A 16185-nucleotide genomic window follows, 5' to 3' on the forward strand; every position below is an offset into this window, starting at 1 on the left:
TTAGAAGCCGACATTGTCCCTGATGAACATAGGCTACTTTTTTTTTTTTTGGTTTCATGTGTGTTTTAATGTTTCCGAAGCGAAGCAAGGGCGGGTCGCTAGTTACTATATAAAACGACTCGTGACAACCAAAAAAAATATTGAATGTACTCGTAATATCATATTTTTGTATTTTGCCCACGTATCGATAAAATATGAGACGATTTTATTATTATATTGTTATTTGTTTGTATATTGTTTGTTAGTAAATTGAGCGACTAGATGATACTTACATCGCCGTGACTTTCTCTACATCACCTTTTGTGAAGACTGTTTTTTTTTTTTCCTACCTAAGCTGATGGCCTTGAGAGGCCATTTCAGCGTAACCCTAACAAGTAGGTGAGCTCATGGGGCTCAAACTTGACGACGTTGCTAACACTAACCCTAGCAAGAGCAGTGCTTCGCGGAATCTACCACCGGATCGGAAACGCGACCCACTGTGAAGATCCGGCGAGAAACTCAATGGGCTGTGTCTGTGGATTCATTTCCTCGCAAGCGACGGGTTGGACGAGAAGATGGACCGGTAAGGAGTGTCTAAAGTAAACAGCACGCCAAAGCACCAAATAAAGTATGAATAAAATAAACCATCAACAAGGAATTATTTAGATGAGTTGGGTAAAAGTTTAAATGATTTGGGCCAGTCTTCAATATGTACTTAAATATGTATAATTGGTCGCAGTTTTTGTTATCCTGAAGTAAGGGTTGCTTAGGAGCTAAAATACACGAGAATGCGATCTAGCAACCCTTGCTTTGACTAGCAGTTTTTGAAGTCGTCGTTGCCCAATTTTTCTAATGAAATACGTACTCAACAAATGTTCACGATTGACTTCCTTGGTGAAAGAATAACATCATGTAATAAAAATGAAACCCGCAAAATTATAATTTGCGTGATTACTGGTGGTAGGACCTCTCGTGAGTTCGTGCGGGTGGGTACCACCACCCCGCCTATTTCCGCCGTGAAGCAGTAATGCGTTTCGGTTCGAAGGGTGGGGTAGCCGTTGTAACTATACTGAGACCTTAGAACTTATATCTCAAGGTGAGTGGCGCATTTACGTTGTAGATGTCTATGGGCTCCAGTTACCACTTAACATCAGGTGAGCTGTGATCTCGTCCATCCATCTAAGCAATAAAAAAAAAGCTATTAACTAATCGCGCTTCATCACTCATTCAGAACTTCAGAACTTCTGACACTCCAACTGTTTTTTATTTATTCCTGACTACGTTTTTTGGTATTTCTAATTATCTCAGTATAAGCTAATTAATGTTTTAATTTGATCATGTTTCGTACACAATTTTCGTGGTCACCAAACTAATCTAAAGCTTAAGGCATTTGTTAGTTAAAATAAACTAATTTGGTTTCAATGAGTGAAATGTATTTAAAAAAAAAATTGAATGCATTTGTCAAACACGTCTCTTTTACTGTATCTGTTAAATCTATACTTAAGCTAAGTGATTTTAAAAGTTATTTTTGCTAAACACATGCTTTTCGTAAAAAGTTACATAAATGTGCATATTCTTTAAATTTTATTAAATAAATTTTTAGATATGCTCTTTTAAATATTTTTCACATCAGTACATTATTGACGCTCCGTCCTAAAATCTTTTTCTTTAAATTCTTCTTGCTTACTGATGGTAGGAGTAGGACCTCTTGTGAGCAGCGCTTTGCAGAATCTACCACAGTAATGCGTTTCGGTCTGAAGGGTAGGGCAGCCGTTTTGACTATACTGAGATCTTAGAACTTATATCTCAAGGTGGGTGGCGCATTTACGTTGTAAATGTCTATGGACTCCAGTAACCACTTAACACAAGTTGGGCTGTGAGCTCTTCCACTCATTAAGCAATAAAAAAAAGGTACCTAAAAGCACCGTTAATGGATCGGGAGGGTCCGTAATGACGTGCTTAGGGCACGGTTTTAAGATAAGTATAGATATGACCCGATTAAGAAATTTTAAATAGTATATTTAGTTTAAAATCTAAAAAGTACATTTAAGATATCAAGCGAACTAAAAATGTATATTTATATTAAACTGGTGATCCCAGTGATGATGATGAATTTTCATCGGTCCTTGCTACGTGCCAAATTCGAAGTCCATCAGACAATTACAAAGATAAATACTTACAGATCATAGCTGGAACCAAACCTTACCCAAAAAAAATCTATACTATAAATAAGGAAGATTATTGGATTTTGATTATGAAGATGCAATGCAGAAGTATAATTCTTATACCGATCTTGAAAACCTCAGAATTTAAATTAATATCTAACGTTCAAAATTATTAGATAGCTTCAGACTTAACTGACTGCGATTCTTTTCAACTAAGTCGAATATTCCCGACATCCGAACTCAAGATAAACCGTTATTGTAATTAATTACAAAACTGAACTTTGAAAACTGCATTTTGTAACAAAACGTGTTCGAAATAAAAAAAAAACACCTTTCAATTAAGAAATTTTCGTAAAACCTTATAAAAATTGGATTGGATTAAAAGGAAAATTACGAAAATAACAATCAGAGAGCGGTATAAATTTGGTTTTCTCACTGTCTTATTTAGTATCAGCAAAATTTTGTTTTTAATACGAGATGTGTGCTATTTCTTTCATCCTACTCTTCATTCAGGCTTGCCTGATCCAAGTAAGTTTTCTTATCTATACTAATATTATAAAGAGGAAAGATTTGTTTGTTTGTTTGTTTCGAATAGGCTCCGAAACTACTGGATCGATTTGAAAAATTCTTTTTCCATTAGATGCCGACATTGTCCCTGATGAACATAGGCTACTTTTTTTTAATTTTTTTTTATTTAATTTTTTTGGTTTCATGCGTGTTTTAATGTTTCCGAAGCGAACCGAGGGCGGGTCGCTAGTACTGTTATATATCAAATCAAATCAAATCAAAAGCTGAGGCTGAGGTACGCAGCACAATTGTATATTGTGCAATATATATTTAAATATACATCTTCTCTTAACAATCTGGTTCTTCATTTATTTTAATCCTACTTTTACTGATTTCACATCCGCATATCCGTGAGAAGTAATTTATTTGTCATTGGAATATTAATTAATTAGTAGGTGCAGGTTCAAAAAGTCGTCGTGGCCTAAAGGATAAGACGTCCGATGCATTCGTATCGAGCGATTCACCGGTGTTCGAATCTCGCAGGCGGGTACCAATTTTTCTAATGAAATACGTACTTATCAAATGTTCACGATTGACTTCCACGGTGAAGGAATAACATCGTGCAATAAAAATCAAACCCGCAAAATTATAATTTGCGTAATTACTGGTGGTAGGACCTCTTGTGAGTCCGCACGGGTAGGTACCAGCACCCTGCCTATTTCTGCCGTGAAGCAGTAATGTGTTTCGGCTTGAAGGGTGGGGCAGCCGTTGTAACTATACTGAGACCTAAGAACTTACTTCTCAAAGTGTATGGCGCATTTACGTAAATCTCTATGGACTCCAGTAACCACTTAACACCAGGTGGGCTGTGAGCTCGTCCACCCATCTAAGCAATAAAAAAAATAGACACACGCGTATCTAATGCATGAATGGGCGACTCGAATCAACGCCTGTGGAATCTAACAAGTCTTAACTACCATTCACTAAATAGAGATTAGGGTTAATTAATATTTGAGGATACGAATGGATGATGAAGAAGCAGTACCAGTAGAAGTATCAGTAGGAAAGCAAGTAGCATCGAGAGCTCGACAAAATATTGCCAAGTAAGATCCTCTGGGCCCTAGCCTAGATTGGAATTTTGGATGCTATTTCGTGGTAACAGGAAATCGGTTATCTATGATGCTGCTCATAATCTATATACATATAAATAAAATTGGAGTGTCTGTTTTTAATACTGAAATAACCGCTTTTTACTACCTGCATATAAATATATATACGGTACAGACACAAACAATTTTTTTTTACAATTTTTGTCTGTCTTTCTGTCTGTTTGTTCCGGCTAATCTCTGAAACAGCTGGACCGATTTTGACGAGAATTTCACTAATAGGTAGCTGGTGATATAAGGAGTAACTTAGTCTACTTTTTTAGACCAGCTTCCCCCCGCGGCGTCACCCGCGGTACGAATATAACCGCGGGTAACATCGCAGGGCTTAGCTATTCAATAATAAAATTCAATGTTTCCGAAGCGAAGCGAGGGCGGGTCGCTAGTTTAAGATAAGTTAGCTCGCCGTCCTTAAGGCCTTCACTGCGGAACAATTAGTATTTTCTGCTTTCACCGTACATAGTTTCGTTTGCAATAATTTCGTGTGCATAATTTAGATTACTTTTAAGGTTTAAACTCGTCATTATAATATTATTTTCGACATTTAATTCAGGATAATCAGGAAAATCGTAAAGTATTTGGATTATCGGAATTAATTAAGCGACAGTAAAAAAAAAATAGCGAGATTAAAAACGTAAAAGTAATTTTTAATTATATCTTTAAATTATTCAAAACAATTTACGATCTCAAAATATAATTCTGTTAATTGAAGATCTCAAAAGTCTTGCTTCTGATTTTTTAGTTGTGATTTTGTTTGTGATTAGTTTATCGTGAATTGGTCACGCTCAAATATTAGTTTAGTTATTAAAGTTTTGATTCTTCATACAGATGTATAGTATAGTGTTTCTGATTGTTGTTTAAATTCGTTCACAATCAAGATCTAAGCAACGAAAATTGTTATATTTTCCTCGGATTATGATAAAAAAATATATATTCTCCTATTTCACCTTCCAAAACTACGTTAATTTATATTATAATACACACTTAGTATTTCTGTTAGTCATAAAATGTGATAGTCGATCTAGAAGTTATATAAACAGAACACCAATTTCTGAATGTTAAGAAAATTCATTGATTCTTTTATCTCTTGTCCCAAAGGCTATGGTTGCTTTGTTATGTGCGTTAGCTTCGGGATCTGGAGGTTTGCAATCGTCTGATTTACCCAACATTTTGTACTGACATTACGTTCTTGCAAGGTGTATGAATTAAGCAATCAAAAGAATTATAATTAGCGGATTTTTAAAACAGAAAATTTGGATATATAATAAAAAAAAATGTTATTTATTTGTTTCAGAATGCTGTCGGTGTCTGTTTAGGAAAGACTGGTATTAACAATGCTGTTGTTGCACCGTTGGCTGGCGCCGCCATTGCCCCTGGTAGACTTGGCTATGAAGGCTGCGGCAGCTATGGCGGTGTTGGCGTTGGTAACATCCGCGTGGCTGGCGAGCTGCCCGTGGTCGGTATCACCTCCGTCGCTGGTCGCGTGCCCATCGTGGGTACTGTTAAATTCGAGGGCCCCGCTTGCGCTGGTGGCTGCGTTACCATTGCTGGCCAATGCACTCCCATCTGCGGATGGGGTCTTGCTTATTAAAACTAATATTGTTTTGGATAAAAATAAATGTTGATTGATCAGAAGTTCTTTTGATGCATATGCTCCCTTTACTTCCTTTACTTCCTTATATTGATCGAAAATTTTCTAAATCTAAAGTACTCTCCAAAGACCATGGACAGACTCTCAAAAAGATCTGAAGACCACAACATCACTCCAATTGGTCAGGGCACTGGTATTCCCCATCTTATTGTATGGAGTTGAGATCTGGACTGTCAAAGAAAGAGAAAGAAAAAGGATCGATGCCCTAGAAATATGGTGCTGGAGAAGGATGCTCCGTATATCTTAGACTGAGCATCGCACCAACGCCTCGATCCTAAAGGAACTTAACATCTCTCAAAGGTCTGTCGTCAACAGTACAATCCAGGATTCTCCGATATTTTGGACACATATCGCGACCGAAAGCGGAGTCTATCGAGAAACTTGTTGTTCAGGGAAGAAATTTGTTGTAGAGTCAATGGTAAAACACCTCATGGACGAAGCCCTATCAGCTGGACCCATAAAGGACCGACTATGATGATGAAAGTACTCTTGGCGTTTAGATGTGTACACGGCGCTTTATTTTTTATAATCCTTTAGAATAAAATACATCGTATACTCGTGAATCAAATGATACCAATTAGAAATAGGGTTGTCGAAATCCGTTCCGTTTAGCCGGAGTGGTAGAGTTCGATCACGCCTTGTTTTATCTCGCGCACTTTTCCCAAGGTGTCGTCTCTTAAGAGGAATTCGGAACACGTCCTTACGGATCCATCAGATCCAATAACCTTTGCATTAGACGTCTTCAGCTCTAACACTAGGAGTAGGCTTAGGAACCCCGGTAACCGTACTCGTCGAGCTCGACAAAGAGGTCGACGTGCAACCTAACCCATGCATCAGCCCGCTGAGTTTCTCGGCGGATCTTCTCAGCGGGTCGCGATTCCGATCCGGTAGTAGATTCATTCGCGAAGCAATTGCTCTTGAGTCGTTAGGTATCCTTCGGAGGCGCTCGGGCAGTTGTGAGCAAATCCCACCCCTCCTGGCTGAGCCTTTGCTCGCCCACCTGTCCTGGTGAAACTGGAAAGGCCTTCAAGCCACCAGCAATATTTCAATCATAAAAAAAGGGATTCGGAAGAGGAGGGGGACATCGGCTCTACATCATCTATACTTTAAAATTACCCCGGAAAAGGTGTACTGAAGCTAATTGAGGATATTTTGATATAAGATATTTTTTAATAAACCACACATGGAAAAAGATATGCAGTTTAATATATTTCATATTTACATAATAATCCGATATCTCATATACGCTGTGATATGTGTATACGATATCTCATAACCTTATAAATGTTTACAATAGGCCTAACACAAGAATAGTTTCGATAAAAAGCCGATAACGCGAACCAATGAAATGCATTACAAATGTTTATCGTTTTGTCATATTTATTATCATGTCTACATAATCGTATGACACGCAGAGAGAAATTAAGTAATTAAGAGAACTGTGTTGTATATATATACACGATTTTATTTTAATCATAACAGAATCAAAAGCTACTCCGATATCTGTTCATCATGAAAGTATTTTGTTTGTATTATATCGCAGCCTTACTGGTCACGGTAAGTTATTTTGAAAACATACACGGAAGTTAATAGGTTTTAAGGCGTTGTCAAATGACGATTCAAAATAGGCTCTACGCCGGTTCACTGGCCTGGAACTAAAGTTCAAAATCGCATATCAGAATTGATGTTGCACATACTTACAAATAATCTTCATAACAGAGAAGAGAAGATGACATTGTACAAGTCTGAATCGCACCAATGATATTTATCAGATAAGTTTATTGTTCTTAGTAATTACAGTCTTGATAGATTAGTCTTGAGCGTCACATAGGTGGTAGGCAGAGGCTTGGCTTTTGGCATTGCTGATGTCCATGAGCGACGGTAACCACTCACCATAAGGTGGGCAGTATGCTCGTCTGCCTATACGGAATAAAAAAAAAATAGTACTGCAGGGGTCAGTTTTTTTCTAATGAAATACGTACTTAACAAATGTTCACGATTTACTTCCACGGTGAAGGAATAACATTGTGTAATAAAAATCAAACCCGCAAAATTATAATTTACGTAATTTCTGGTGGTAGGACCTCTTGTGAGTCCTCACGGGTAGGTACCACAACCCTGCCTATTTCTGCCGTGAAGCAGTAATGCGTTTCGATTTGAATGGTGGGGCAGCCGTTGTAACTATACTGAGACCTTAGAACCTATATCTCAAGATGGGTGGTGCATTTACGTTGTAGATGTCTATAGGCTCCAGTAAGCACTTAACACCAGGTGGGCTGTGAGCTCGTCCACCCATCTAAGCAATAAATAAAAAAAGATGCACCCCACGATGTCCCCTCATCTTTGCATGATCGAAGCCATCCTAATGTAGTAATTCAAAAGACCTCCAACTGCAGACATGATTTGGTCGGACCACCTCATGTGAGACCACAGTCTTACACTGTCCAATCTTCATTGCACGATTAGGATGGATTAGTTATCTCATCGGAAAATGAATCCGAAGAGAGTTTCCATCTGAGATTCTTCTGTAAAAATTAGATGCTCTATTATGCCGAGCTCTTGAAGTACAAGACGTGATTCGGATACTTGATCCACGAAATACTAAGCATTCTCCTCCGCCCAACTTAGTATATATGAAGCAGTAATGCGTTTCGGTTTGAAGGGTGGGGTAGCCGTTGTAACTATACTGAGACCTTAGAACTTATATCTCAAGGTGGGTGGCGCATTTACGTCGTAGATGTCTATGGGCTCCAGTAACCACTTAACACCAGGTGGGCTGTGAGCTCGTCCACTCATCTAAGCAATAAAATATATATATATATATATATATATATATATATATATATATATATATATATATATATATATATATATATATATATATATATATATATAGATGAGCTCAAATATATAAAAGTTCCGAACAAAATAAGCACATTAAGACAATTGGAAGGCCGAGCAATGACACCTGGTCGGTAAAAGACAATTATAAAGAGTCGGTCGGACTCTTTGTAGTAGTCCCTATGAAGTTAACTTTAGCATCTTAACTCAAAAACTTGAACTTGTATATAAATTGGATAGATCTTCTGACAATTGAATTAAATCGTAAGCAAATCTAAGATGAATTCAATACAAGTTTCATTTCAATCGAGATTTCGGAAGGCGAATGCTAATGTGTAGTTTTGGGGATAAAGGTTTTCATGATTAAAACCCTTCCTTGATTTATTGAATAGGACTTAAAGGAATATCGGTTCTTTCTTATAAAACAAGGCAATGCTTTCTCAGTAGATTTCGATCACAAACTGCTGGAAATTGTTTAAAAACCTTAAAATAGTTCTTAAATTTGTTTCAGGTTGCAAACGGCCAGTGTCTCGGTCGCGAACCACTCTTACCGACAGGTCTTAGTCCAGGCTGGGCCGGTTTCGATAGTTCTGTACCATTCGACTTTGGATTCGGCGGTCCAGGGATTGGCTTCAATACATTCGCACCTCCAAACGGCTTAGCAGCTTCTTATGGCGGAGGACTAACAGTTACCAGTTCCTCCCCCATTGCTCCAACAGGATTGACAGTTACTTCTGAAAATACTATCGAAGGCACGCTGTCTCTTACCGGACAGCTACCATTCTTAGGTGCTGTGTCTGCCGAAGGTAAATTCCCTTCTGTTGGCGTCGGATCTGTAACTTATGGATGTGGAGACGGTATTATTGGTATCACCGCAGAAAACCCAGTCATTCCCTTAGCTTCAGGATACGGAAATCTTGGTGTTCCATACAATAGCAGAGGTTATGGTCCAGTTTATTAATATTGGTTTGTTAAGTTGTCACAACTAATTTAGATTTGTAAGAATTTTGTTAATTTTTCTTAGATGACAGATAATTTAAGATACTAGTGATTATTTATAAAATATTCGTAATAAAATTTTATTTTATTTAAAAACACTTTGGTATTATTTGGTCGTATGTGATTACAAACACAGTATTCAATACTTTAAGTATTGCTTAACGAACGCAAAGGTTGCAACATAACATTTTTCAAAATTCAATATAAATTTGGAAATGATTGGCAACCAATATAGACTGATTGCTTAATCTAGTTAGTGCTCTTTGATGGTATATTCGATGCTGATATAGATACAATACAATAATACAATTATGTTTCCAATTGATCTGAAGTCTGATGTGATTTTCCAAGTACGTTGAAAAACATCAATGAAGCTAACTGACTTGCTATAGAGTTATACTAGTAGCAATAAAAAGCTACTATACAACTGCTTCATCACACAACAAAACCAACAAAATGCTCTGGTTGAAGCCATAGCGACAGAGTAGCGAAGATCCTACTCTTAAAATTTACAAAATCTTGTCTACTCTACTGCTTAGCATCAAAAACAATCAGAACGGTAATAACCTCTACTCACAAGGGTTACCCAACCCACTTTTTCAATGTTAAATATGTAGCAAGATTTATCAACTTTGTATTGGTAACCCATGTGAAGCAAGCTTTATCGTTAATACTAAGGCACGTTACAAAAATACTTATTACATTTGAGTTCTTTAACACATTTTGTAATTGATTCCATAAGTCTAGCAAGGCCTGACGAATCTTGGCTAAATTTTTGATGTAATAGTCATTTGCATATATCTTTAGCGTAATAATGATTTAGTGTCGTAAGGTATTATGTATGTGGAGTAATTTAGTAGGTTAGACCGATACGTCCAAGCAGGAAATTTCGTATGAATTCTGCCAATGTTTCTCTCTAGCTTGGATTTTTATTAGGGTGCAGAATTTTTTCGTGGTCTGGAGATGTTTTTAGCTTAACGAGGACGTGTGGGTGAGTTCTCATTCAGGATGGTGGGGTGAGATTTGCTAAAAAATGCCCTACAGGCTCTACATGAGGTCTAACAACTCAAGGGCAGCTGCTTTGCGTACGCATTTACTATCGGATCGGAATCACGACCCACTGTGAAGATCCGGCGAAAAACTCATTGGGCTGATGGGTTTCATGTCACATCAAACGTCCAGTAGACCTATTCTTTAACTGGTCCTGGAGATAGAATTAGAACATTACGATATTATTCCTGCTACTGCTGTCAGGGTTGTTATAGCGGCAGCCATGATCGCAGCGTTTCAGTGTCAATGGTTCATTACATATGATTGATTACATATAATTTTGCGAGCTTACAAAACTAAGGCCTTATTGGCGTTGGAGTTTGAAGTTACTGATTGCTCATACGAATCCTTCATCGTATTTTGCAACACAACAGAAAAGAGTTGGGGTCGCGTTATTTTACTGGTGGTAGGACGTCTTGTGAGTCCACACGGGTAGATACCACCACCCTGTGTATTTCTTCCGTGAAGCAGTAATGCGTTTCGGTTTGAAGGGTGGGGCAGCCGTTGTACTATAAAAACGGAGACCTTCGAACTTATGTTTCGAGGTTGGTAGTGGCACTTATATTGTAGATGTCTATGGGCTCCGATAACTACTTAACACCAGCTGGGCTGCGACCTCGCATACATATCTAAGAATAAAAATTTGCAATATTTGTATCATCAACTATATTAAGAGAATTACCAACTAATATAGAAAAAAATATACATGCGCCTTATCAAATGTTAGAAATAAGAAATAGAAGTGACGTCACTTCATTTGTATAATTTAAGCTCCTTATTCGCGGGGTATATGTTTCGTAAATAAGCCGTCAACTCAGAAACCGTGAATACGCAATGATAATTTACATAATATATCAGATTACAGGGATACGTTCCTACGTGACCAAATAAAAACATAGTTTATGCATAGTTGTAATTAGGTCTATTTTACTTTTTTATTAGTCCGTTTGACGATGCGCTTACAAAAGTTATTCGGTTGGATTCCTACACATTAGAATATTATTTATCAATGTGTACGTATCGATGAACTTTTTTTTTTTTTTTTATGATTGAAAATTTACTGGTGGCCCGAAGGCCTTTCCAGTTTCACCAGGACAGGTGGGCGAGCAAAAGCTCAGCCAAGAGGGGCGGGATTTGCTAACAACTGCCCGAGCGCCTCCGAAGGAGACCTAACAACTCAAGAGCAATTGCTTCGCGAATGAATCTACTACCGGATCGGAATCGCGACCCGCTGAGAAGATCCGGCGAGAAACTCAGCGGGCTGATGCATGGGTTAGGTTGCACGTCGACCTCTTTGTCGAGTTCGATGAGTACGGTTACCGGGGTCCCTAAGCCTGCCCCTAGTATTAGAGCTGAAGGCATCTAATGCAAAGGTTATTGGATCTGATGGATCCGTAAGGACGTGTCTAGGGCGTCGACGGTGACTGGCTCCTGCATGATCAGGATTCGGGGAGTAGTCAGCGGCGGCAACGATAAGGCGATTATCATGACGCATAGCCTTATCGAAGTATCGTTCCGACGCTGACTTCATGTATTTCCGAATTGATTCGAGGCCCAGGTCATCGTGTAGGTCAACGTTCCTCACGAACCACGGAGCCCCGACAGCTAACCTGCAAAAGCGGGATTGTAGGGATTGGAGGGTGTCTATGTGTGTGCGGGCCGCGTGAGCGAACACCACACTCGCGTAAGTCATGACGGGCCTTATGCAAGTTTTGTAAAGTGTCACCTTGTTCCGAAGGGACATTTTACTCCGCTTACAGATCATGGGGTAGAGTCTACCGAGAATAAACGCGGCACGGTCACGGACTGATTTTATATGCGGGCGAAATGTCATCGATGCATCCAGGGTAACGCCCAGGTACTTGACCTTCCTAGCCCAGGGTATGGGTTGTCTAAAGAGAGTAATCGGGGGTGTGAGATTCCTCCTCCTAATCCGGGAGGAAATCCGTGTGGAGCTTCCCCTCTGAAATAGCACCGCAGTACTTTTCGCTGGGTTGATGTCTATGCGCCATTTTCGGAACCACTGTCCTAGGGCTAGGGCTGCGCTCTGAAGCTTCTTCGCGATTAGGGACTTATTTCTACTAGAATAGTAAACAGTCGTGTCGTCGGCGAATAAAGCTAAATGGGTCGGCGGCGACCGGGGAATATCGTTGACGAATAAGCTAAATAGGAGGGGTGAGAGGACAGAGCCTTGCGGGACTCCAGCTGTGAGAGGTCGTGGGGAGGAGCGGGTTCCCTCGACTCGATATCGAAAAGAGCGGTTCGACAAGAAGTCCCGTATGATGAGCACGAGACTATCCGGCACGCCCATGTTGAATAGTTTGAAAATCAAACCATTGTGCCAGACTTTGTCGAACGCTTTTGCGACGTCGAAGAAGAGAGCTCCCGTGTATAACGGTTTTGGTCGATTAAGCCCCACAAGAATGTGCTCCGTGAGGCGGTGCACCTGTTGAACGCATGAGTGATTTGTACGGAATCCGAATTGTTCATCGATGAGAATGCCCTTGGATGAGACGAAGTCTCTGAGGCGTTTGTAGAGCAGACGCTCATACAGTTTGCCTAGAGACATGAGGAGGCTAATCGGGCGGTAGCTCGTCGGATGATTTTTTGGTTTACCGGGTTTATGTATGCCGATAACGTCCGCTTCTTTCCACACCGCGGGAAAGATACAGTTCGCCATAGCGGCATTGAAAATAGATGCCAACATCACGATGAGTTGGACGGGTAGAAGTTTAATAACGCGGTTAGATATACCGTCGGAACCGGGAGCCTTGCGAGGACGTAGGTCTTTGATCAAGTCTTTAACTTCCATCGGGGTGACGGGTGGTAACGCATCCGAGGGTGGCAAGGAGGCTCTGCGTTCTACCTCACTGTCTACTAATTCTACATGAACAGGGTCCACGGATTGAGTGCTGGGCGTGCACTGGGTTTGCAATGTATCGGCCAGCAGCTCTGCTTTTTCATCATCATCGAACGCCGCGAGTTGGCCTGAGGGCCCTACGAGGGGGGGCATAGTTACTACCGTATCCGATTTGAGAGTACGAGCTAAGCGGTAGTAAGACCTTTGGGAGGGCGCGAGTCTTTCTAAGAAATCAGACCATCTGGCATCTCGGACTTCGGCGATGCGAGACTTTACGTCGCGTTGTAGGGCACGCATTCGAATACGATTATGCACGGTAGGATACCTATCGTAGGCGCGGATCGAGGCGTTCTTAGCTCTAAGGAGTTCCCTAATATCGTCGGGCAATTTGAAGCGGTGAAGGAAGTCCTCCGCTACAACTTGCTTCGATGACCTGTCTAATGTCGAGGTGATGTGTGACGTTAAGATGTCTATGGCTTCATCGGTATCCTGAGGAGACGGGGTAGAGTCCGGGCTAAGCGGGAGCGATGGTGGATCAGATTCAGCCAGGCTGATGCCCAGCGTGTGCCAATCCACCACAGTCCTCGTGACGGGAACGGAATCGGGAGCGCGACCGAGCTTCATTATGACGGGACGGTGGTCTGAATCTAACTCTGAAACTACTTCGATCGAGTGTATGCGCAGAGTTACGTTTTTTAATAACGCTATGTCGAGTATATCCGGGCGATGCGCGATATTTAGCGGGTAGTGAGTCGGGGTTAGCGGAGCGACGATATCGAAGGCGAGATCATCGACTAACGCGTCAAGCCGCCTGCCATTCGGGGTTGTGGTGTGTGAGTTCCACCTGACGTGTTTACAATTTAGGTCGCCCGCCAGAATGACAGAGCTTCCCATGCCGAGCAGCGCCTCGACATCACTGCTTAGAACGATCTTATCCGGTGGAAGATAAACGGACGCGATAACGATCGGCGCGTATCCCGTCAGTGAGATTCGGCACACTGATGCTTCGATGTTAGAAAACGCGGGAGGATCGAGCGGGACGCAATGCAGGGCTCTTCTATAGTAAATGACGGTACCACCACCACGAGCAGTGAGCCTGTCGTTCCTAACCATGTTATAGTTCGCGATTTTAGGGTCGCGGCGCGCGGGCTTAAGCAGGGTCTCCTGCACCAAAAAGATGTCAATTTGATGGTCACGCAAAAAATCACAAACCTGATCACGTTGATTTGCGAGACCGTAAGCGTTAAAAAATCCTATCGTTACGGATAGGGGCTTTATTCTACTTATGTACGCCATTGATTACCGGCGGAGTGAGGGGAGGACGTACGTATTTAACGACGCGTATACGCCAGCGTATTCTTGCACAACGGCGATGAAGTGTTGTGCAGTGGAGGCGGCGCGAATGGCGTCACCCAAAGCATTAACACGCTCAAAGTTGATCGACTGAAAAAAGTCGATCGCTAGAGCGAGATTGTCGGACGCGGTCGGAGTGCTGGTCGCGGGGGAGGAACGAATCACGGGGGAGGGACGTATCGCGGGGGCGGGACGAATCGCGGGGGAGGGAGCTACAGCCGTGTTCGTGTACGGCAGCGGTTTAGCCCAGGCCGAGCTGCTGGGCACCGGCGCCGGCACGAAGGCAGGCTTAGCCTTCGGCACAGAGGGTGCCGTGGCTTTGATGTCAGGGTCGGAAGCTCGGAGGCGGTTTTGGCGCGCGACGCGGCGATTTATTTTAGGGGCTCGGGGGCATCCACGGTAATTCGCGGGGTGACCCTGTGTTCGGCACAGGACGCAGCTAGGTGGTTCCGTCGCGGTTTTTTGATCGCGAATGCAAAGAGTCGTGGCGTGATCGTCCAAACACTTGACGCATCGAGGACGCGCGTGACAATTACGGGAAGAATGCCCGTACAACTGACAATTGTGGCACTGGCTCGGAGTGCCTTTTTTATGAGGGGTTTCCACGGTGATTCCGGAAAGCCTACAGACCGTTCGAACGTTAAAGATTTGCTTACCCTCGGGGGTAGACTGGAGGGCGACGAGAACCATATTGTATGGCTCCCTCCCGCGTCCTGTGTGCATGCGGTGCACGGAGTTTACGGGTAGGCCTTGTTCGAGTAGGTCGGCCTTTACGAGCTCGGCATCTAACTCCTTGGGGATGCCACGTATGACTGCACGGAGCTCACGCTCCTCCTGGAGCGTATACGTATGATAACTTATACGCTCCTTTCGGAGGTAGCTTGAGAGGGCCCTATGGTCGTCGGGTGTTGCTACTTTTATCTGTATCCCGTTCGCGAGGTTACGGGCACTGATATAATTTATGTTCTTGGCCTTAAGGGCCAGGGAGACACGGTCCCAAGCAGCCTTCTCTTGAAGAATCAACGGAGGAGGGGCCTGATTTCTTGTTTGTGCCGTATCGATGTACTGATTAGATCCACGAATAAAGAAATCTTTAGCCGCGAGTATAGGAATTGGGTAGCGAACAGTGAAAACACAAATAAAGGATGCGCCAATAAGGAGCTTTAAGGGTAATTAATCCATTTGTTATTTGTTGGTAAATTCAGTGCGTTATTCTCTGGTAGTTGGTTGGTTGTACCGTGAGCTTGCCAAAGCGATACCTCCACTCCATATCTTCCACGACCCAACCTTATTTCCCAGATTGAGGAGTGGGGCAGTCGTTACGATACAAATTGTGGTTTCGACCCCATGACTCAAGGCATTGGAGACGTCAATCATCAAAGCCAGGGCATCAAGCCCTCAAAACCATTTAGCGAAAAAAAAAAATTATTTGTTTTATTTATATTATATAAAAATTAATTGCTGTTCGTTAGTCTCGCTAAAACTCGAGAACAACTGGACCGATTTGGCTAATTTTTGTCTTGAATTATTTGTGGAAGTCCAGAGAAGGTTTAAAAGGTAGAAAAATATGAAAATGCTCGGAATTAAATAAAAATAACAATTTTGTTTTCTCTTTGA

General features: G+C 41.6%; 2 protein-coding genes across 2 annotated transcripts; both read left to right on the forward strand.

Annotated features, from left to right (window-relative positions):
• The first annotated feature begins 2621 nt into the window (after positions 1 to 2621).
• Positions 2622 to 5405, forward strand: LOC101744313 (chorion class CA protein ERA.1). The gene is made up of 2 exons (XM_012689391.3): positions 2622 to 2672; positions 5109 to 5405. The coding sequence occupies exons 1-2, from the start codon at positions 2622 to 2624 to the stop codon at positions 5403 to 5405; spliced, it is 348 nt and encodes a 115-aa protein (XP_012544845.1).
• Positions 5406 to 6861: 1456 nt separating this feature from the next.
• Positions 6862 to 9401, forward strand: LOC101736313 (chorion class CB protein M5H4-like). Its single transcript, XM_004924909.5, has 2 exons — positions 6862 to 7022; positions 8818 to 9401. The coding sequence occupies exons 1-2, from the start codon at positions 6978 to 6980 to the stop codon at positions 9265 to 9267; spliced, it is 495 nt and encodes a 164-aa protein (XP_004924966.1). The 5' UTR covers positions 6862 to 6977; the 3' UTR covers positions 9268 to 9401.
• The last annotated feature ends 6784 nt before the right edge of the window (positions 9402 to 16185 follow it).

The sequence above is a fragment of the Bombyx mori genome, chromosome 2 (genome assembly GCF_030269925.1).
Source record: "Bombyx mori chromosome 2, ASM3026992v2".
Taxonomy (NCBI): Eukaryota; Metazoa; Arthropoda; class Insecta; order Lepidoptera; family Bombycidae; genus Bombyx; species Bombyx mori.